Below are 17,447 nucleotides of genomic sequence, written 5' to 3' on the forward strand. Positions count from 1 at the left end.
CATGAGCACAATGCAGGAGGACGTTGGAGTTCTTGCAAACATAGAAAAGGGCCTTGTGTGAATGTGGACCTAAATCCTATTGAGAGAGCCAGCGTGGTGTGGTGGTTAAGAGCAGTAGACTCGTGATCTGGTGAACTGGGTTCATGTCTCCGCTCCTCCACATGCAGCTGCTGGGTGACCTTGGGCTAGTCACACTTCTCTGAAGTCTCTCAGTCTCACTCACCTCACAGTGTGTTTGTTGTGGGGTAGGAAGGGAAAGGAGAATGTTAGCCACTTTGAGACTCCTGAAGGGGAGTGATAAAGCAGGATATCAAATCCAAACTCTTCTTCTTCTTCTATTGATATACAAGAGACTGAAGTTTTTCCCTGTGTGCTTCATCTCACTGATTTCAATAGAATTTAGGTAGAAAGTTGCATATCACTAGTTTATACCCAAAGTAATTTCAAGAGGACCTCACACATATATATGATAGGCACACAGCCATTTGGGGGGGATTTTTATCTTTGTGCAGGACCCTGCCAATTTTACAATTTATCTAAAGTTTACCCCAAAAGCACAGGTCAAGAATCGTTCATGTCCTTAAAAGCCAAAGAACCACCATATGGCTTCAGCTAACCAGGATTTTATGTGATGATTGCAATTGTCTCTTAAAAATCTTTGTCCTCGATCCATCTACTGAAGCTTTACAGTATAGTAATACTGGAAATAGTGTTGCATTCTATTTATTCATATAGCTAATGTATCAACCATAGTAGCCTGAAGACTGCCAAGTCTTTACCAGGCACCAAACTGCTTTGGATAAAATGTCTCTACTTTGGTACATACTTTTTTCTGAAGTCGTGGAGCCTTTTGGTGTCTAGCTTCAGTGTAATATTATCCACCATTTCTGCTTTGTATGTGTAATTTGTACGTGCACTGCAAGCATGCAATGGCCTGTTCATGCTTCTTTCCAGAAACTCCCGCATGGTGCTCCTGTAATTCAAGCCATCCATGGGAGCATTTGTACATAGGGAAACTGGAGTGCAGAAGGAATAAATTCACTTGTTCACATGAAATTAAAGAGTACGTCTAGATGGAATGTATGTCTTTGGTGAACAGTGAAATGCCATCTACTGCCTTTTCTGAACTTCAGTTGCAAACCGTATGTCAGAAACCCTTCCAGGCTGAAGTCTCTGAAGCCTCTGATGTCAAAGCAACTGGGAATAGCATGGAGTGTACCAATTCTGCAATGAATGGAAGCAACTGAGCAGCTGTAATTCTCTAGTATTACTTCCATGGTTCCTTTCATGGGTTGTGCCTAAAGTGAGGGAAGGGCGCATGATGCCTTCCAGAATCCAAGTATTATTGACAATGCCACTAAATTCCAGCATGAGACCTATTTAGGATCCTGAAAAGTGTGGCATTTTCAGGCTCTTGGTTCCAAATCTATAGCCATTCTTTAAGCATGTATAATGGTACGGGACACTGTATTTTGTTATCTGTGAGCCTTCGAGCAACTTCAGGCATTAAAGTGGACCAGGAGGAAACAGGAAGTGCAAGTAACTCATGTTTTATCTGTTTCCTGTCTCAGAACCCTCCAAGACAAGAGCTTTCAAAGCCATCCTAACCACAGTGGAGGGTGTAGACAATGCTGGTGGGGCTGATGGGAGTTGGAGTCCAACAACTTCTGGACGACACCAGACTCCCCATCTCATGACATAACAGTTACTATCAAGGACCAGAGTCATCATGAAGAACCAGAGAGTTGAAAACATAGATGCCTCTGTATAATAACCATGTGCAATCTGAGACATAGGAGTGGGTGAGGACTACCCTTGCCTCTGCTACCACTGATTAACAATTCCATTAAGTAACAACAGTGAAACAAACAGATGGAAGTTTATCTTTAATTCCCTTTTAAATGTGCATTTTTTAAAAATCCAGTACAAATATAGGGGGCAGTCACAAGGCAGCCAACAACTTTTCCTATGTAAGGCAACGGAGCGTGCATAGAAATATAACCCCAGTTTATTATTTCCCAACAATGATATTTCCAGAGATGTTGCTCCATTTGAACTCTTTGGGGGATACAACACCCCTTTTCTTGACACTACCTTGGAGTAAATATTGGCACCATAATTGATTTTTCATTGGGGTAAAGGGTTGTACTCTCTTCATAGCCCAGTAAAAAATAAACTCTGTAATAAATAAATATTTAAAATAAATATATGCACTCTGAAAGTATATAAATTAGGTCCATCCTGAAGGGAAAAACAAATCCAGATTTCACTTCCCGAGTTAGCGCTGTCCCCATAGATTGACACTCCCAATCCACACAGCTTGCCATTCATTCTTTTCCTGCCATTTCTTCCATTTTCCTACAATCTGCCTCCACATGCTTTAGGTAGCTATTTGTGTTCTAGGTGAAGGGAGAAAGCAATCCAGAACAGTCTGGTTTGAAGTCCAGTTCCAACTTCTCCTCGTCTACTTGACCGGCGCACGAGTGAGCAAACCAAAAAGAGGTTGACCCACTTGACCTCAAGGCCCACTCTCCTAAATCCAGACGTTGGGCAATGAAGGGCTTGTCTACCACTAACAGCTTCTCTGACAACCGGCACCCTAGATATCTCAGAACTCCACAGCATTCGGAAGTTCTTCGTGCTTTTGTTACCATTGAGGCTAAGAGACTCCATTCTCCTCCAGTGTTCTGACTTCAGCTGAATACTAACACATCCTTGTAGAGCTCTGGTACTCGTTCTGGATCCACTGGCCTGGGCAAGAAATGGGTGAATTTCTGGTGTCTTTTGGACCTCGCCCCGTCTCGGGGACTGCCGTCTTTGTTTAGCGCCACAAAGTACCGCCGGCCAGAGTCCCCATGCTTGTACACATTGGAGGAGTATGTGTTGTACCAGTTCTCTTCAAACTGTTCTCTGAAGACACATTCAGGAGTCAGCTTCTCCTGTGGAAATTTTAGGAATAAACACAGAGGTGAGAAATCTGATTAAGTAAATGCCTCAAAGGTGGCATCTCTCAAAAGCAGCTTTCCTTTCACTTGCTCAGATAAGAGCTAACCAATCCTTTAGGCAACGAGTGTTCTTAGGCCACCCCAAAAAAAATTGTTTTTGGAATAAAAGCTTTTAAAAATGAATTTTGCTTACAAGGCAGCTTCCCCTCTAAAAGTCAGTCTAAATGTGCATCGATACATATAAATCATTTTAAGGATCTAAGAATACCCCTAACCCTCCCCACCTCAGATTACCATATTGGCCAGAATATAAGCCGCACTTTTTTTCCAAATTCCGAACATGAAAAGTTAAAGCATGGCTTAAATTTGCGACATTACAAAAATGGGCTTTTACAATATCGCCACTGAAACAGACATACGGTAAAACAGAACGGGTGTGAGTGCCTGTGGAATTTTAAGGGAGCTACTAATATTAGGGTATTGTCTTGTTTTCTTTTTTCCCCTTGAATTTTAAAGGTGCGGCTTATTTGCGGGTGAGGCTTATATTTGGGCCAATGCAGTATATCCCCTATGCTTCCAGAAGAGAAGCGAAAGATCCATTGCTTTAATAAAAGAGTCAAAGGGATATACAGTGATACCTCTGATTATGAACTTAATTCGTTCAGATGTCCATTCTTAACCTGAAACCGTTCTTAACCTGAGGTGCCACTTTAGCTAATGGGGTCTCCCGCTGCCGCCATGTGACTTCTGTTCTCATCCTGAGGTAAAGTTCTTAACCCGAGGTACTACTTCTGGGTTAGCAGAGTTTGTAACCTGAAGTGTTTGTAACCCGAGGTGTCTGTAACCCGAGGTACCACTGTACTGTATTGGCCTGAATATAAGATGATAATTTTATTAACAAGGAAAGAAAGAAAGTACACCCCAGAGCTCCACCGGCTGAATCACAATGGAGCAGCAAATTTCACTTCCGTCCGTCTATGCTCTGGTATTTATGTGTACAACTCCTTCATTCTCTCTCTCTCTCTTTATTTTGGTGAACAGAGAGTGAACTCAGAGCATGACTTGCTTTGCAAGATTGATATTGGAAGGAAAATATTAGCTACTGAACCCTTTTAACAAAACTGTCTGGACTCCTAGACCAGTTTTGCCAAGCTGGTTGCCCTTTCGGACTACAACTCCCATCAGCCCTGGCTGCAGCTAGTAGGTGTTGTAAGTCCAAAACCTTTGGAAGGCACCTGGGTTGGCTAAGGCTGTTGTAGATTAACAATACTAAGACTCCCTTGTCCCCTCACACCTTGCAAATTGGACTTCTTTCTTCCCTCAGAACTAAATGTCGTTCACATGAGCACCTGGGCCAGGCTGGCTGGAACCAGATTGCCACTGCCTATGAATGAAAAGTGCACCCAATGACTCCTTTAACTCTGCTGGTAGCAGCCAGGGAAGCTGGCCTGACATCTGGGGAAGGGGCATAGCTCAGAGACAGAGCATATCTTTGCATGCAGAATGGTCCGGCACTAGGTGATAGGAAAGGATAATAATAAATGGGTATGATCCAACTTTCTCTGACACCAGCAGCAAAATTGCCAGTGGCTATAACAGATCAAGTCGACAGGAAATCTGAGCTTATAGCACAAGCTGAGTCATACAATGGTAATACTTACAGAGCCATAAAGTTCTCCTTTTTCATTCATTCCAAGGTAAAGGCCGCTGTCCACCCCTCGAATACTGACTAATCCCACGGCCACACTGATGAATTCAAGGATACCTGCATTGAGGAGGGAGAAAAACAAACGTTTGTTTTCAACTTGCATGCACGTTGCAGTGAAGACACAGTTATAAAATATTGCCAAAGGCAAACAGAGACTTAGCTATGCAAAATCTAACTGTAATATTTTGTTATAGCACAGAACACCCTCAAAAGGTGTATCCTTTTGAGTAATAATGGTTCAAAGACTGGGCACGATCCGGCCTAAACGAAGCCCTTTGACACTTCATGGATTTCAACAAGAGTGTTAAGCATGTGCCCAAGTCTCTGCAGCTGAAATCAGTGGAACTTATAAGTGCAACTTTGGCTAGGCTATCCCATTCTCTGTTAAATAATAACAGTAATCAAATATTTGGATTGTTGGAAAGGAAGTTTTTGATAAATGCTTTTAAAAACCATGGCTCCCCCCCCCTTTTGAAATATTGCCATCTGATTTTAGGCATAGCTTTGAATCTTTCTTCTGTATTTATCAATGCTGTTTTATTTTCCGAACTCCCAAAGCAAGATAATGAATGTTCTATCATTTGCAGCCTTGGGAGTTTTAATTGAAAGTTGCCAGGGTCTTGGTTTGTGTAATGCTGAGTGGCAGCCCAGCCAAATCTTCTACAAAGATCAGATATTAAATCTTCCGACTGCAAATAAATCATCAGAGATTTCGGAGTTCCCAATATTCAAAGTTTCATTGAAAGACATGGGAGGTATTCTGCCTTTCTGATATCATTTTCAAAGAAAAACTCCCCTCCCCTCCCCCGCTCCAATTCATAATAAGCAGGTGATTCAATCCACAAAGACGCCACATCAGACAAACCTATTGAGAATGGCGATAGAATAAAGAAGCACCAAGAATGTTTGATCTCGATCTCAAACTCTCTCTCTCTCTCTCTCTCTCTCTTTGGAGGTAATTATTCTGTGTTTACATGCTGTAAGAAATTTCCCTTCTGTGCAGAACTCTGCTCAACTGACGTTCTGTTCAGCCTGGAAACCTTGATGTTTCCAGTGTGTTGCAAAATCAGTTAAGAACCTTTTGCAATGAGTTGTTTTGACTATGGGAAACCTGATAGAAAACCTCTCCATTGGCCTTTTGTGTCTGTTCAAACCCCTCCATGGTTGTCAACAGTAGCAGGTAGGTTTCTTCAGATAAGGCTGTGCTTCCTGCAATCTGCCAGTTTTTGTTTGCTCTTACAAATTAAGCAACCTTTCCCAATCTTGCATTAAGTCTCTTATTGTCATTAAGGCACAGTGTCGAAGCAAGTCAAGTCAAAATGTTTATTCGGCTTTACGCCCATCATAAAGCACAACACACAAAACCAATCAAATAAAACAGCGGTCTCGTACAAGTCACAAGTAATATAACACAATTCACAGCTCGCAAGGACAGATATTGGCAAATCAAAACAAAAAATTTAAGATTAAAGTTAAAAATTTAGGCACTACGCTAAAATCAATGTCTGATGTCAATATCAAAAATTCTTATAACTATCAATAATCAGCTAACATTCCATTCCGTCTCTTGTACGAGAGGACGGCTGTTAGGAATTTAGCAACCTGTAGAGTAATATAAGGATCTACATCTTGAAGAACCCAGGCAAGCTGTAGGTCTACTGGTTTGTCAGCCATAGGCTGGATTATGGAGTTTAGTATACTAGCACGAGCTGAACTGTACATAGGGCAGATAAACATAACATGATGTAAGGATTCAGATGTTTTCATTTCACAAGCACACATTGAAGGGACTTGGCCCTTAGTGAATCTATGTCTCAGCACGTTTGTTGGGAAAACATTGAACCTGGCTCTAATGAAGGCATATCGGTGAGATGCGGCTATAAGCGATGTTAAGTAGGACGGAGCACGATAGATAGGGGTTATGCCGAGATTTAACGGCGAGCAGGCTCCACCACCAGCTAAGAAATTTTGGTATAGCTCCACATCATCCAGCCTTTGATTTATACACCTTTTCGCTGCGTTTAGATCCAGTTTGAGCAATTCCGTGGGCGAGATCTCATAGGACAGCAATTTGGCATGGATTTTTCCTGACCACAAATTTGTGAAGTCATCCCGCCACATGCTTTGAATGAGATAGTGGTTCGGGAGTTTATGCCATAGGGATATCCAATAAATCAAAACTCTCCTCCATAAAACTAACTCCACTGAGGGGATCTTCATTTCTAAGCGAATAGCCGCATTACTTACGCATGTTGGTAGTTTTAAAAGTCGGCGTAGGAATTGGCTTTGAAGCGACTCTAAAGGTGAGAGGTTTGCAAAGGCAGCCCATAAAGGTGCAGCATAGGCCATTGTGGCCATCACTTTGATGCTATACACTTTCAAGGCCGCAGGGATGAATAAGGCCCCCTCAGAGTAGAAAAAACGGAGGAGGGAGTGTGATAGGGCTTTTGTCTTGTTTTGAAGATATTCAACGTGCGCTTTCCACCCTAAATTATATTGAAAATAAATTCCTAAATATTTAAATTTATGTACTTGTTCGATTTTCGTGCCCTCCAATTTCCATGAATATAATTTTCGACTCCTTGAAAATATCAGTACTTTGGACTTGGTGTGGTTGATAGACAGATGATTAGAATGGCAATATGACACAAAAATCTTTAGTGCCCTCCTTAAACCCACTCTGGAGTAGGAGAGTAGTACCGCATCATCTGCATAGAGAAGTAAAGGACAACGATAATCTGCTATACGGGGGGTGTGGATAAATTTTTGTGAGTCGATTAATGGGTTCCTCATATCACTGATAAATAAGTTAAAAAGAAGAGGTGCTAAAATACAACCCTGGCGTACACCCTTATTTACTGGCACTGGGTTAGTTAGGTCTCCAGCAGGGGATATTCTTACCCTGGCCACGGACCCGGCATGAAGTTGGGAGATAAGCCACAGGAGCCTTCTGTCTATTCCCCAGCAGGCAAGTTTATCCCATAATAATTGCCTCGGAATACTATCAAACGCAGCTTTCAAATCTATGAAGGCTGCGCAAAGTTGGCCCCGTCGAGGAGTCGAGTATTTCCGGGCTAAGTGATAAAGAATAATTGCCTGGTCTGTTGTGGATCGGTTTGATCTAAATCCAGCTTGCTCATGCCCGATCAGGTCAGCCTCAACTGACCACTTCATCAACCTTACCAGCAAAAAACGGGCATATATTTTCCCAATGGACGATAGCAGGCTGATATTCCGGTAATTCCCTGGGTCACCGGGAGGGCCTTTTTTGTAGATAGGAATTATAATGGCCTCCTTCCACGTTCCTGGTATTAAGCCCGTGGCATTTATTGCGTCAAACGTTTTAGCTAAAATCCCTGCCCACCATGTAGAATGTAACTTTATAGCCTCAACAGGGACCAAATCTGGCCCAGGGGCCTTACCAGTTTTCAGCTCAGCTATCAATTCTAGGATTTCAGCAGGGTCGGTATTGGGCCAGACGGGAAGGGGGTTAGAAGGTCTCCAGTGAGTGGACGGAGCTTCTGCCACTGAGAAATATTTTCTCAGGAACTGCTCCCATGTAGGGGCCGGGATCACCGTTAAGGGGTATTTCGTGTCGAAGTGTCGAAGCAATGATTCTTCAACATCTACTTCATTGGGCTGGTCATGTTGTTTGGATGCCTGATTATCGACTTCCAAAGCAGCTACCCTATTCCCAACTTAAAAATGGAAAGCATAATGCTGGCGGTCAACAAAAGAGGTTTAAAGACTCTCCCAAGGCAAATCTTTTTTTTTTAAATGTAGTATAAACACTGATAATTGGGAAACACTGGTCTGCGAGCGCTCCAGTTGGAGAACAGCCTTTACCAAAGCTGTTATGGACTTGGAAGACACTCGAACTCAGGGCAAAAGGGAGAAATGAGCTAAGAGGAAGGCACATTTGGCAAACCCTCACCACGTGGAAGGATGTGCAGATCCAGAACTGGCCTCCACAGTTACACACTGCTAAGACCGTGTTCATGGAAGACAATCTTACTCGGCTCCGAGTGATCACCAGAGAAGAAGAAGAAAATTTGAATCCTAAACAGAGCAAGGGCCTTCTCAGTAGTCGCGCCCACCCTGTGGAACGCCCTCCCATCAGATGTCAAAGAAATAAACAACTACCTCACATTTAGAAGACATCTGAAGGCAGCCCTTCAAACTAGGGAAGTTTTTAATGACTGATGTTTTAATGTATTTTTAATCTTTTGTTGGAAGCCGCCCAGAGTGGCTGGGGAAACCCAGCCAGATGGGTGGGGTATAAATAAATTATTATTATTATTATTATTATTGTTGTTGTTGTTGTTGTTATTATTATTATTATTACTACTACTACTAATGCAGGTCAGAGATGTAGCAAGTTATCAGACTACTGGCTAGTGCGTCAGGTCACGTGTGGACCTGGGAGACACCTGCTATGCCATAAACTCAATGGCTGACCTTCCTCAAGTCATCCTGCCTTCTTTTTCCAATCTGCGAAATGGGCATAGTAAAAAATCTATAGGGCTGTTGGGAAGAGAATCAAACTATCTTTGCAGGAATACAACCATAGACTCACAGTCTCCTCACTGCTCTTAAGGCAGGCAGGCGGCCTGTTCTGTTGCATACAGTGCCTGGCACAGCAGAGCTAAATAGACGTGAAACAGCAGTAGCTGCTGTTTATGCTGGACCAGCACAGTTCAGTTCCACTTTGCACAGCGGCCTCTTGTTAAAGTGCAGTCTTGCACACATTTGCGTATGCCTAACTCCCACTGGAACGCATGGGGCTTAATACACAGGTAGCAAAGGGCAGGGCTGCATTGCAAACAATTAAGGAAGGCAAGACCTACATTCATTTGTTAGAAGAAAAATCAAAGCGCTGGCAAAGATCAGAGTGAAAGGCTGGAATTGACACGCCCTCTTCCTCCCCTCAGCCAGAGCAGTGTGTCCAGGTATGCCGCTGTGATATGTCTCTGTATTTCCGCATATGCACACACACATGCTGCCTACATACAAGCGGTGCAGATGACTGAGCAAATACATATGGCATTTCCTTTCTAAAAGGAGAGGTCCTGAGGCTCTCTAGGGCAACACGCTCTGACCTGGAAGCCCTCTCTTCTCATCCGCACCAACTAATTGCCTACTTCCTGCAGGAAAGCACACCTGTGTCCAAAATAGCATGCAACCACCATGAGAATAACTTATTGACATGGAAACTGTGGCCCATTGCAGTTTTCAGGTGCAGCGCTATTTCCTGCAAGGATTCCACCCACAACGTTCATCTGCTGCACAGTATGGGATGCAGCTGTAGGTGGGGCCGGAAAGGCACTCTGCACATGCTCAAGGAAATCTTCTTTTGGTACTTCATGCCTACAAGGTCCTTCTTTTCCCCCCAAAAAAGGTTGTTGCTCCAAACAAAGCCTTGCAAACAGATGCTGGAGCTTGATCTTAATCTCAGAGCCATGGTTGGGGCAAAAGATTCCTGCATTGCAGGGGCTTGGACTAGATGATCCTAGATGATCCTAGGGATCCCTTCCAACTCTACGATTCTAATGATGCCCCCCCCCCCCGCAATTCCCTCAAGCTCTTGTCTCCAGCATCATCTGGAGCTAGGCTGGCTCCCTTTGCCGCGGTCCTAGCCCGGATTTAAAGCGGTTTATGCCTTTAAGCCAGAGGTCCGTTGCTATACCATCTGTTGCTATAGGATGCTTCCGTCGCAAGGGGAGAAGGTGGGGGAAGAAGCCGCGGAAGGGAGCGAAGCCTGCTTGGAAAGAGAGGGAAGAAAAGAAGGAAGGGAGGAAGGGGAAAGAGTGAGGAGCCTTACCGAAGAGGCTGTGGTCTTGCCGAGTGCCTTGCACGCTGCCGTCGGGCAGGATCTGCAGGTGGAAGCCCGTCCTGCAGTAGAGCTGCCTCCGGCGCAGGATGCCTTGCAAGTGCGCCAGCTCGGTGGCCCCCGACGCGCCCCCTCGGGAGCCCCTCTCCACCTGCGCCAGGCGGTCGCCCAGCAGAGGCGGCCTCTCCCCAGACGGAGGCAGGAGGAAGTGGGAGCCCACCTGCTGGCCCAAGCCCTCCAGGCCGCCTAGGAAGCCCCCGACGTCGGCTAAGGGAGCCATGGAGGAGTCCCAGCGAGGAAGGGATGGAGAAGGACGGCGGGGAGATATATATATATATATATATATATATATATATATATTATGGACAGGTAGATGTATGCAGAGAGTCACGTCTCAAGGCTCACAGCTGGGGCTTCTCCCGGAGGCCGGACTCCGCATCCAGATAGCAGTTGCCTGTCTGGGGAGGCTCTCCTCTCTCCCTAGGCATGGGGCTGGCGGGACTGGGCTGAGCTTGGCATAAACATCCACAGCCGGTGCTGCTGCTGCTGCTGCTTCTGGCTCGATGCAAGCGAGGCCTCTCCAAAATTGCGCGTGGGGGAATCTCTCCAGCTCGCGCTCTATATATAGCCACGTCGGGCGGGTTTCCCCCCTGACATATGCTAATGCGGATGCGCGCCCCGGCGTTTGAAACCCTAGACGGAGCTTTTTCTCTCTCTCCTTGCCGCCCCTCCTCTCACACCTTTCTTCCCCTCCGCCTCCACCCTCGCTCTGCAGGGACGGAGGGGAGTTCCTAATGTTCCCCAGCCATTCTCTCGCGCCTTGGCGCACGCCCCTTCGAAGTTAGCAGCCTAGGAAACACCCCTCCCCTCCCCTCCGCCACCAGCACCAGCCCCTCCCTCCCCACACACATACACACACACACACACAGAGAGAGAGAGAGAGAGAGAGAGAGAGAGAGAGAGAGAGAGAGAGAGAGAGAGAGAGAGACCAGGTTGTTGTCGGTGGGGCGAAGGATGCCGTCGGTTCCCTGCCTGCTTTTGATGTTCAGGCTTTTCTTCACACAGAAGTAAATCGAGAAGGCGCAAAAGCCCAGTTTGCCAAAAGGCGCAGGAGAAAGCAGGGTTGGACTTGGGGAGCTTGCAGTGCATTACGTGGACAGGTGCAAGGAAAGGTAAGCGAGAAGCAGGAGAGAAAGGGCGTTACCTGAGGGTTAGACCTGCCCAGACACACATGAAAGAGCAGCGGGCGGGGGAGAGAAAGCAAAAGATCTAACAGTTCCACTCTGAGATTTTTCAGAGCACTCATAAAAGTGTTGCGTTTATTACCCTTTCCTTTTATCACCTTAGGTTTCCCCCCCAAAAGAGGGGGGATTTTGTTTCCAAATGAATTGGCATCGTCAACTGGGGTTTCCCCCTTCCTTGAAGGCTGCTATACTTCATTTATCACAGACAATGTGACACAGGACTATTGTTCTGGTGTGTCTTAATATAAGTGCTCAACAATCTATCCGAATACAGCAGAACAGATGCGTGTCTGGTAGGCTATTGGTGAATATCGACATTTACTGGTCAGTCTCCAGATTAGAAGTGGCCCAGTGGGAAATATCAGAAAATGCTGGTGTTTACCTGTAAATGATGAAGCCAAGTGAATGCTTTCTCCATGGGCATAGACAAGGGGGGACGGGGGTCAACTGCCCCCCAGATCAAGTAGAACAATAGAAATATTTAATTGACCAATCACATCAGTTCTGCCCCCCCCCCTTAAAAAAGGCCTGCCCCCGTAACAAAAATCCTGGCTACGTCTATGGCCTTCTGTAAATGACCAAATGTCATTTGCCTAATTTGTGGCGCCCTTCCTCAACCTGGTGCCCTCTAGGTGGTTTGGGCTACAATGCCCATAAACCCTGACCATTGGGCATACAAGGGAGCTGTAGTCCAAACAATTTGGAGGGTACCAAAGGTTGGCGTACAGGGAGAAGAGATGCCACAAGTGTGAACGCCTTTCCAGCTGGGTGTTGCAACAGTTCACCAATCAACATCAGCAATGTCAAGTTTCTGACATTTGCCTTAATACACGTACACATGTGGCCTTACAGCAGGTGTGACAAACCTCTGGCCACCCAGATGTTCTTGGGCTCCATCTCCCATCATTTCTGTCCATTACCTTTGCTGGCTAGGGCTGAGAGGAGTTGGAGGCCAACAATATCTGGTGGTCCTTAGAGAAATTGTTAGAGCCCACATTATGAACCCATAATACACCAACCAGATTGCCACCAACCATCCTTGGCAGGGCTGCTTTTTTAGACTGGGGAGGGAATGTTCAGCAACTCTGTGCATAGAATTGCAGTGCCTGTCTGTGCTGTGATCTGTAAGCTAATCCAATCCTAGGCATGCTCCTAGATCTCCCCATACTGCGTACCCTGTAGGGAAGGGGAAGGCAGAACCCAACAATGTTTTCTGCTTTTTCCATCAGGTCTCAGGAGGCTAGAACTGATTGCATACATGCCACTTAAAGTGATTCGATAGCACAATCTGAAACATGTTTACTCAAAGCCTCGTTGAGCTCGATAGGGCTTGCTCCCAAGTAGGTAAGTTTAGAATTGTTGCAGACTGAGAGGGCAAAGCCAAGCATGTCTACTCCAAAGTAAGCCTCTCTGAGTTCAAGGGGCCTGACTCTCAGGAAACCTAAACCTCTCTCCCCCTCTCCTTGGTGTGCATATGTGAGAGTTCTCAGTCTTCTTGTGTAGTGTTTTTAAGTGATTGATGGTAATGCAGGAAGGCAGATTTGTAATCTCATGTTAACCTTCCTGCAATTTTTTTGGATCACCCATGAATAGAGGGGTTCTATCTGAAACATATTTTTGGTACCACACTCACCGCTCTCCATAGGTAACTAACCTATGGCCATCTAGATATTGCTGCACTCCGGCTCCCATCAGCCTCAGCCAGTATGGCCAATGGTTAGGGGTGATGAGAGGCATAGTTGAACAACATCTGGAGGATCAAAGCATCTTCATCTCTGGATGGAGAAACTACCGTATTTTTCGCTCTATAAGACTCACTTTTTCCCTCCTAAAAAGTAAGGGGAAATGTGTGTGCGTCTTATGGAGCGAATGCAGGCTGCGCAGCTATCCCAGATGCCAGAACAGCAAGAGGGATCCCTCTTGCTGTTCTGGCTTCTGGGATTCAGAATATTTTTTTTCTTGTTTTCCTCCTCCAAAAACTAGGTGCGTCTTATGGTCTGGTGCATCTTATAGAGTGAAAAATAAGGTAGTTCCTGGTGCATGGTAGACGTTCTGGTCAAGTAGATATGGAAAGAGTAGGTGTCACATTGAAAGCATGTCTCTGTCTCCTTGAAGAGATGGCAGTCAGACACAAGTATACATTATATAAGAATTGCCATGCAAAAATCATAGAATTATAGAGTTGGAAGGGACCACAAGGATCATCTAGTCCGACCCTCTGCAGTGCAATGCAGGAATCTTTTACCCAATGTGGGCTTCAAACCCACAACTATGAGATTAAAGGTCTTTATTCTCAATACTTACATGTTGGCTTTCAGGGTAAAGCCCTCCCCCAAAAGAACTAATTTCATAGGTACCGTATTTTTCGCTCTATAACACGCACCTGACCATAACACGCACGTAGTTTTTAGAGGAGGAAAACAATAAAAAAATATTCTAAACGAAATAGTGGATATATGATTTTTGTGGTTCATGCTGTGGCCACAGACATGTGATCTGACAGTGAGTTTGGAGTAGCCCAATGCAAAAATCCTGGGGATTCATGTGGATCCATGCTTTGTAACCACAGAGGAGGGAAGGAAGGGGAACCATGGATCCTCTGCTCACGACTGCAGCAGATCCCCCCCGACACCCACAGGCATTCGCTCCATAACACGCACAGACACTTCCCCTTACTTTCTAGGAGGAAAAAAGTGAGTGTTATGGTGCAAAAAATACGGTAGATGGATATTATTATACATAACAGTTTAGCTTCTCATTCAGGGCAGGGAAGGTCACCAAGAGCTGTATCCAGACCTGATAGAAGGATGTCAAGTGCTGCTGCTGATGGACTCAACAATCCCTTTTAGAACAAGTGTGAGGAACCTTTGGCCCTCCAGATGTTGCTGAACTACATTTCCCATCAATCCCGGCAGCATGGCCTACAATGAAGGCTTGTGGGAGTTGTAGTCCCACAAGATCTAGAGAGCCAAAGGTTCCCTGTCCCTGCCTTCAGGTGTTTAGGAATGTATCAAGATGCTGATGGCCATACCTGGTTCTTGACACATGGCAGTCGGAACTATAGTGTTTCTGCTGGAAATGCAGAGGCAGAGAAATATATTAGTTATGCACCTGGATTCATTTAAAGTTTAAGAAGCTATCAAAAAGTCCATGTTTTGTAATGAAAGCATTAGGGAAGTAGTCAGTGGGTTTTATTTCTGCATGACTGCTAGGAGGTCGTCCTGCTAATCTTTCAAGACCTCTCTGTATTTGGGTTGTTAAAGAGACAAAAGCGATCAAAATGTTTTATGGGAGAACTTTGATAGCTGGGGAAAGATACATTTGCAACTTCCTACTCTGCTTCTGCAAGCATGGATGTGTTCCTGGCTGGCAAGGGGAAACTTCACAGTTCCCTACCAGAGGGTTGCTCAAGCTTATGAAGGGGAAAGTCCCATCTGTGTGTGGCTTGTTGTTCAATTTTCAGACTCGCATTCCTGACTGCCACTATAATAAACCCCACCTTTTCTTAATAAGGTTAGATAAAAGGTGTGATAGTGGAATCCTCACACAACCTAACCGTCTGTTTCATCTGCTTGGGTTCATCTTTATGCAGGAGAGTTACTACACATGCCTAGGCATGTTTACTCAGAAGTAAGCCCCATTAAGTTCAATTGGGCTTACTCCGGGGTAAGTGTGCATAAGACTGCAGTTTATGTTATGGGTCAGAGGCAGATTGTCCCAAATTTCAAGAGAGAGGTAAAAATTATCCCAATTTCCAGATATGTCTATTAAGCAGAGTGTGTGCCTGTATACTGATTGTCCATCAGTTGTGGGGGTGCTTTAATAATGTTGATACCACCACAAGTGGATTAGTGAGTAGAGTAACCAGATGCAAAAGAGGAAAGGGGTCCTCTTGTATGAAGAACTAACTTTTGAAAGAGTTCAGCAAAGGATTATCTAGTTCCAGAGTCTCAAGAACATGTACTGTACCACAAGCGAGAGCTATCACTCTTCCAGTAGCGATCAATTCCCAGTGCAAATGTTGACACTCAGGACCAGCTTCAGATTGTTTCAGAGGCAACTTCTTTTAATATAATTTCAGGTACATCCATATTTTAAATTATGGGTTGGAGTCAGTGTAAGTCCTATTCAGAGTAGATCCATTGAAATGAATAGGCATGGCTAACTTAAGGGCATTCATTCCAGTGGGTCTGCCCTGCGTAAGACTTGGTTGAATACCACCGGATATGTTTCTCTAGCTGGTGTAGTAGCTAGAATTTAGGGACTGGGTAAACCCGGGATCAAATCTCTGCTCATTAAGGTTGTCTGGATGCAAGAGAACAGGACTGGAGCACCTTTAATAGTTTCTGTAGAAGAGGGAATGTCATCTGTGCCTGTTTAAATTCCTTCCTCTACACATTCTTTGAAAAAGCCCTGTCTTCTTTTGCATCTGACTATCCTAACCCTGGGGACGCAGGTGGCACTGTGAGTTAAACCACAGAGCCTAGGACTTGCCGATCAGAAGGTTGGCGGTTTGAATCCCCTTGACAGGGTGAGCTCCCGTTGTTCGGTCCCTGCTCCTGCCAACCTAGCAGTTTGAAAGTATATCAAAGTGCAAGTAGATAAATAGGTACCACTCCGGCGGGAAGGTAAATGGCGTTTCCGTGTGCTGCTTTGGTTCGCCAGAAGCGGCTTAGTCATGCTGGCCACATGACCTGGAAGTTGTCTGCGGACAAACGCCGGCTCCCTCGGCCTATAGAGCGAGATGAGCGCGCAACCCCAGAGTCAGTCACGACTGGACCTAAGGGTCAGGGGTCCCTTTACCTTTATCCTAACCCTGAGCCACAAAGCTTTCTGGGTGACCTTGTCCAGTTTGATTTCTCAGCCTAATTTGCTTCACAGGTGTTTTGGTGAGTATAAAAGAGCAGGGACCATAGAGTCCACTCTGAGGGTTGTATCCATTGTTAGTTATACTCCAGAGTAGACCCATTTCAATTAATGCACATGACTAACTTAGGTTCGTTCATGTCAATGGGTTTACTCCAACTGGATACATCCATGACATTTTAGGAGGAACGGTAGGATATAAATAAAAAGTGTATCATTGTTAATCACACTTTCATGTGCAAAGTTGTTTACAATATTTTTTATAAAAATTCCTTACCACCCTGTAAGAGAGAAAGAGCTTATCACTTGCATATTAAAGTTGGAGAAAGTAACTTGTCTATTTCCCAGATCCATAAAATCTGAATCCCATCCCCTGACTGGCTCAGTACAAAACACACTGGTTCACGTGTGTTTTGGGAACATTAATGTAACCCTAGTATTGCAAAGTGTATTATTGCCCGCCTTAATACACTGTATATTCTCATCTAGATAAATGTTATTTCCCTATCGAGGACCTTTCAGAACCAAATCTTGAAAGGGCTGTGGGGGCGGGAAATTGCTTAGTGGGTTTACACTTTTGTTTAACTAACAAAACAAAACAAAAGTAGTAGAGCGATGGGAAAGAATAGGGTGATGTTTTTCTTAGGTGGGTTCTTTTTTCAAAGTCTCTTTCCATGTGTCTTTTCAGTCACCAACCATGTAAATCTGGGAGATCAAATGGATTTGGCTGCTTTGCTTTATTTGTTGGAGAGAGGTTTGGGGCTAATTAATTGGCAGGTGGCTTAAAGCAGGTAACGCAACACCTTTTCATCACAGTAGTCCTAAGTACTGCCCTGTGTGCACCTGAGTGATAA

At 44.8% G+C, this 17,447-nt stretch overlaps 1 protein-coding gene across 1 annotated transcript; it reads right to left on the reverse strand.

Moving 5' to 3' along the window:
• Positions 1-1,900: 1,900 nt before the first annotated feature.
• Positions 1,901-10,763, reverse strand: FGF20 (fibroblast growth factor 20; the record flags this gene model as incomplete). The annotated part of the gene is made up of 3 exons (XM_083459405.1): positions 1,901-2,939; positions 4,607-4,710; positions 10,475-10,763. 3 exons carry the CDS (start codon positions 10,761-10,763, stop codon positions 2,694-2,696), a joined length of 639 nt encoding a protein of 212 aa, XP_083315531.1. The 3' UTR covers positions 1,901-2,693.
• Between the last annotated feature and the right edge of the window lie 6,684 nt (positions 10,764-17,447).

Source organism: Podarcis liolepis, assembly GCF_965112155.1.
Source record: "Podarcis liolepis genome assembly, chromosome: 9".
In the NCBI taxonomy this organism is placed as follows: Eukaryota; Metazoa; Chordata; class Lepidosauria; order Squamata; family Lacertidae; genus Podarcis; species Podarcis liolepis.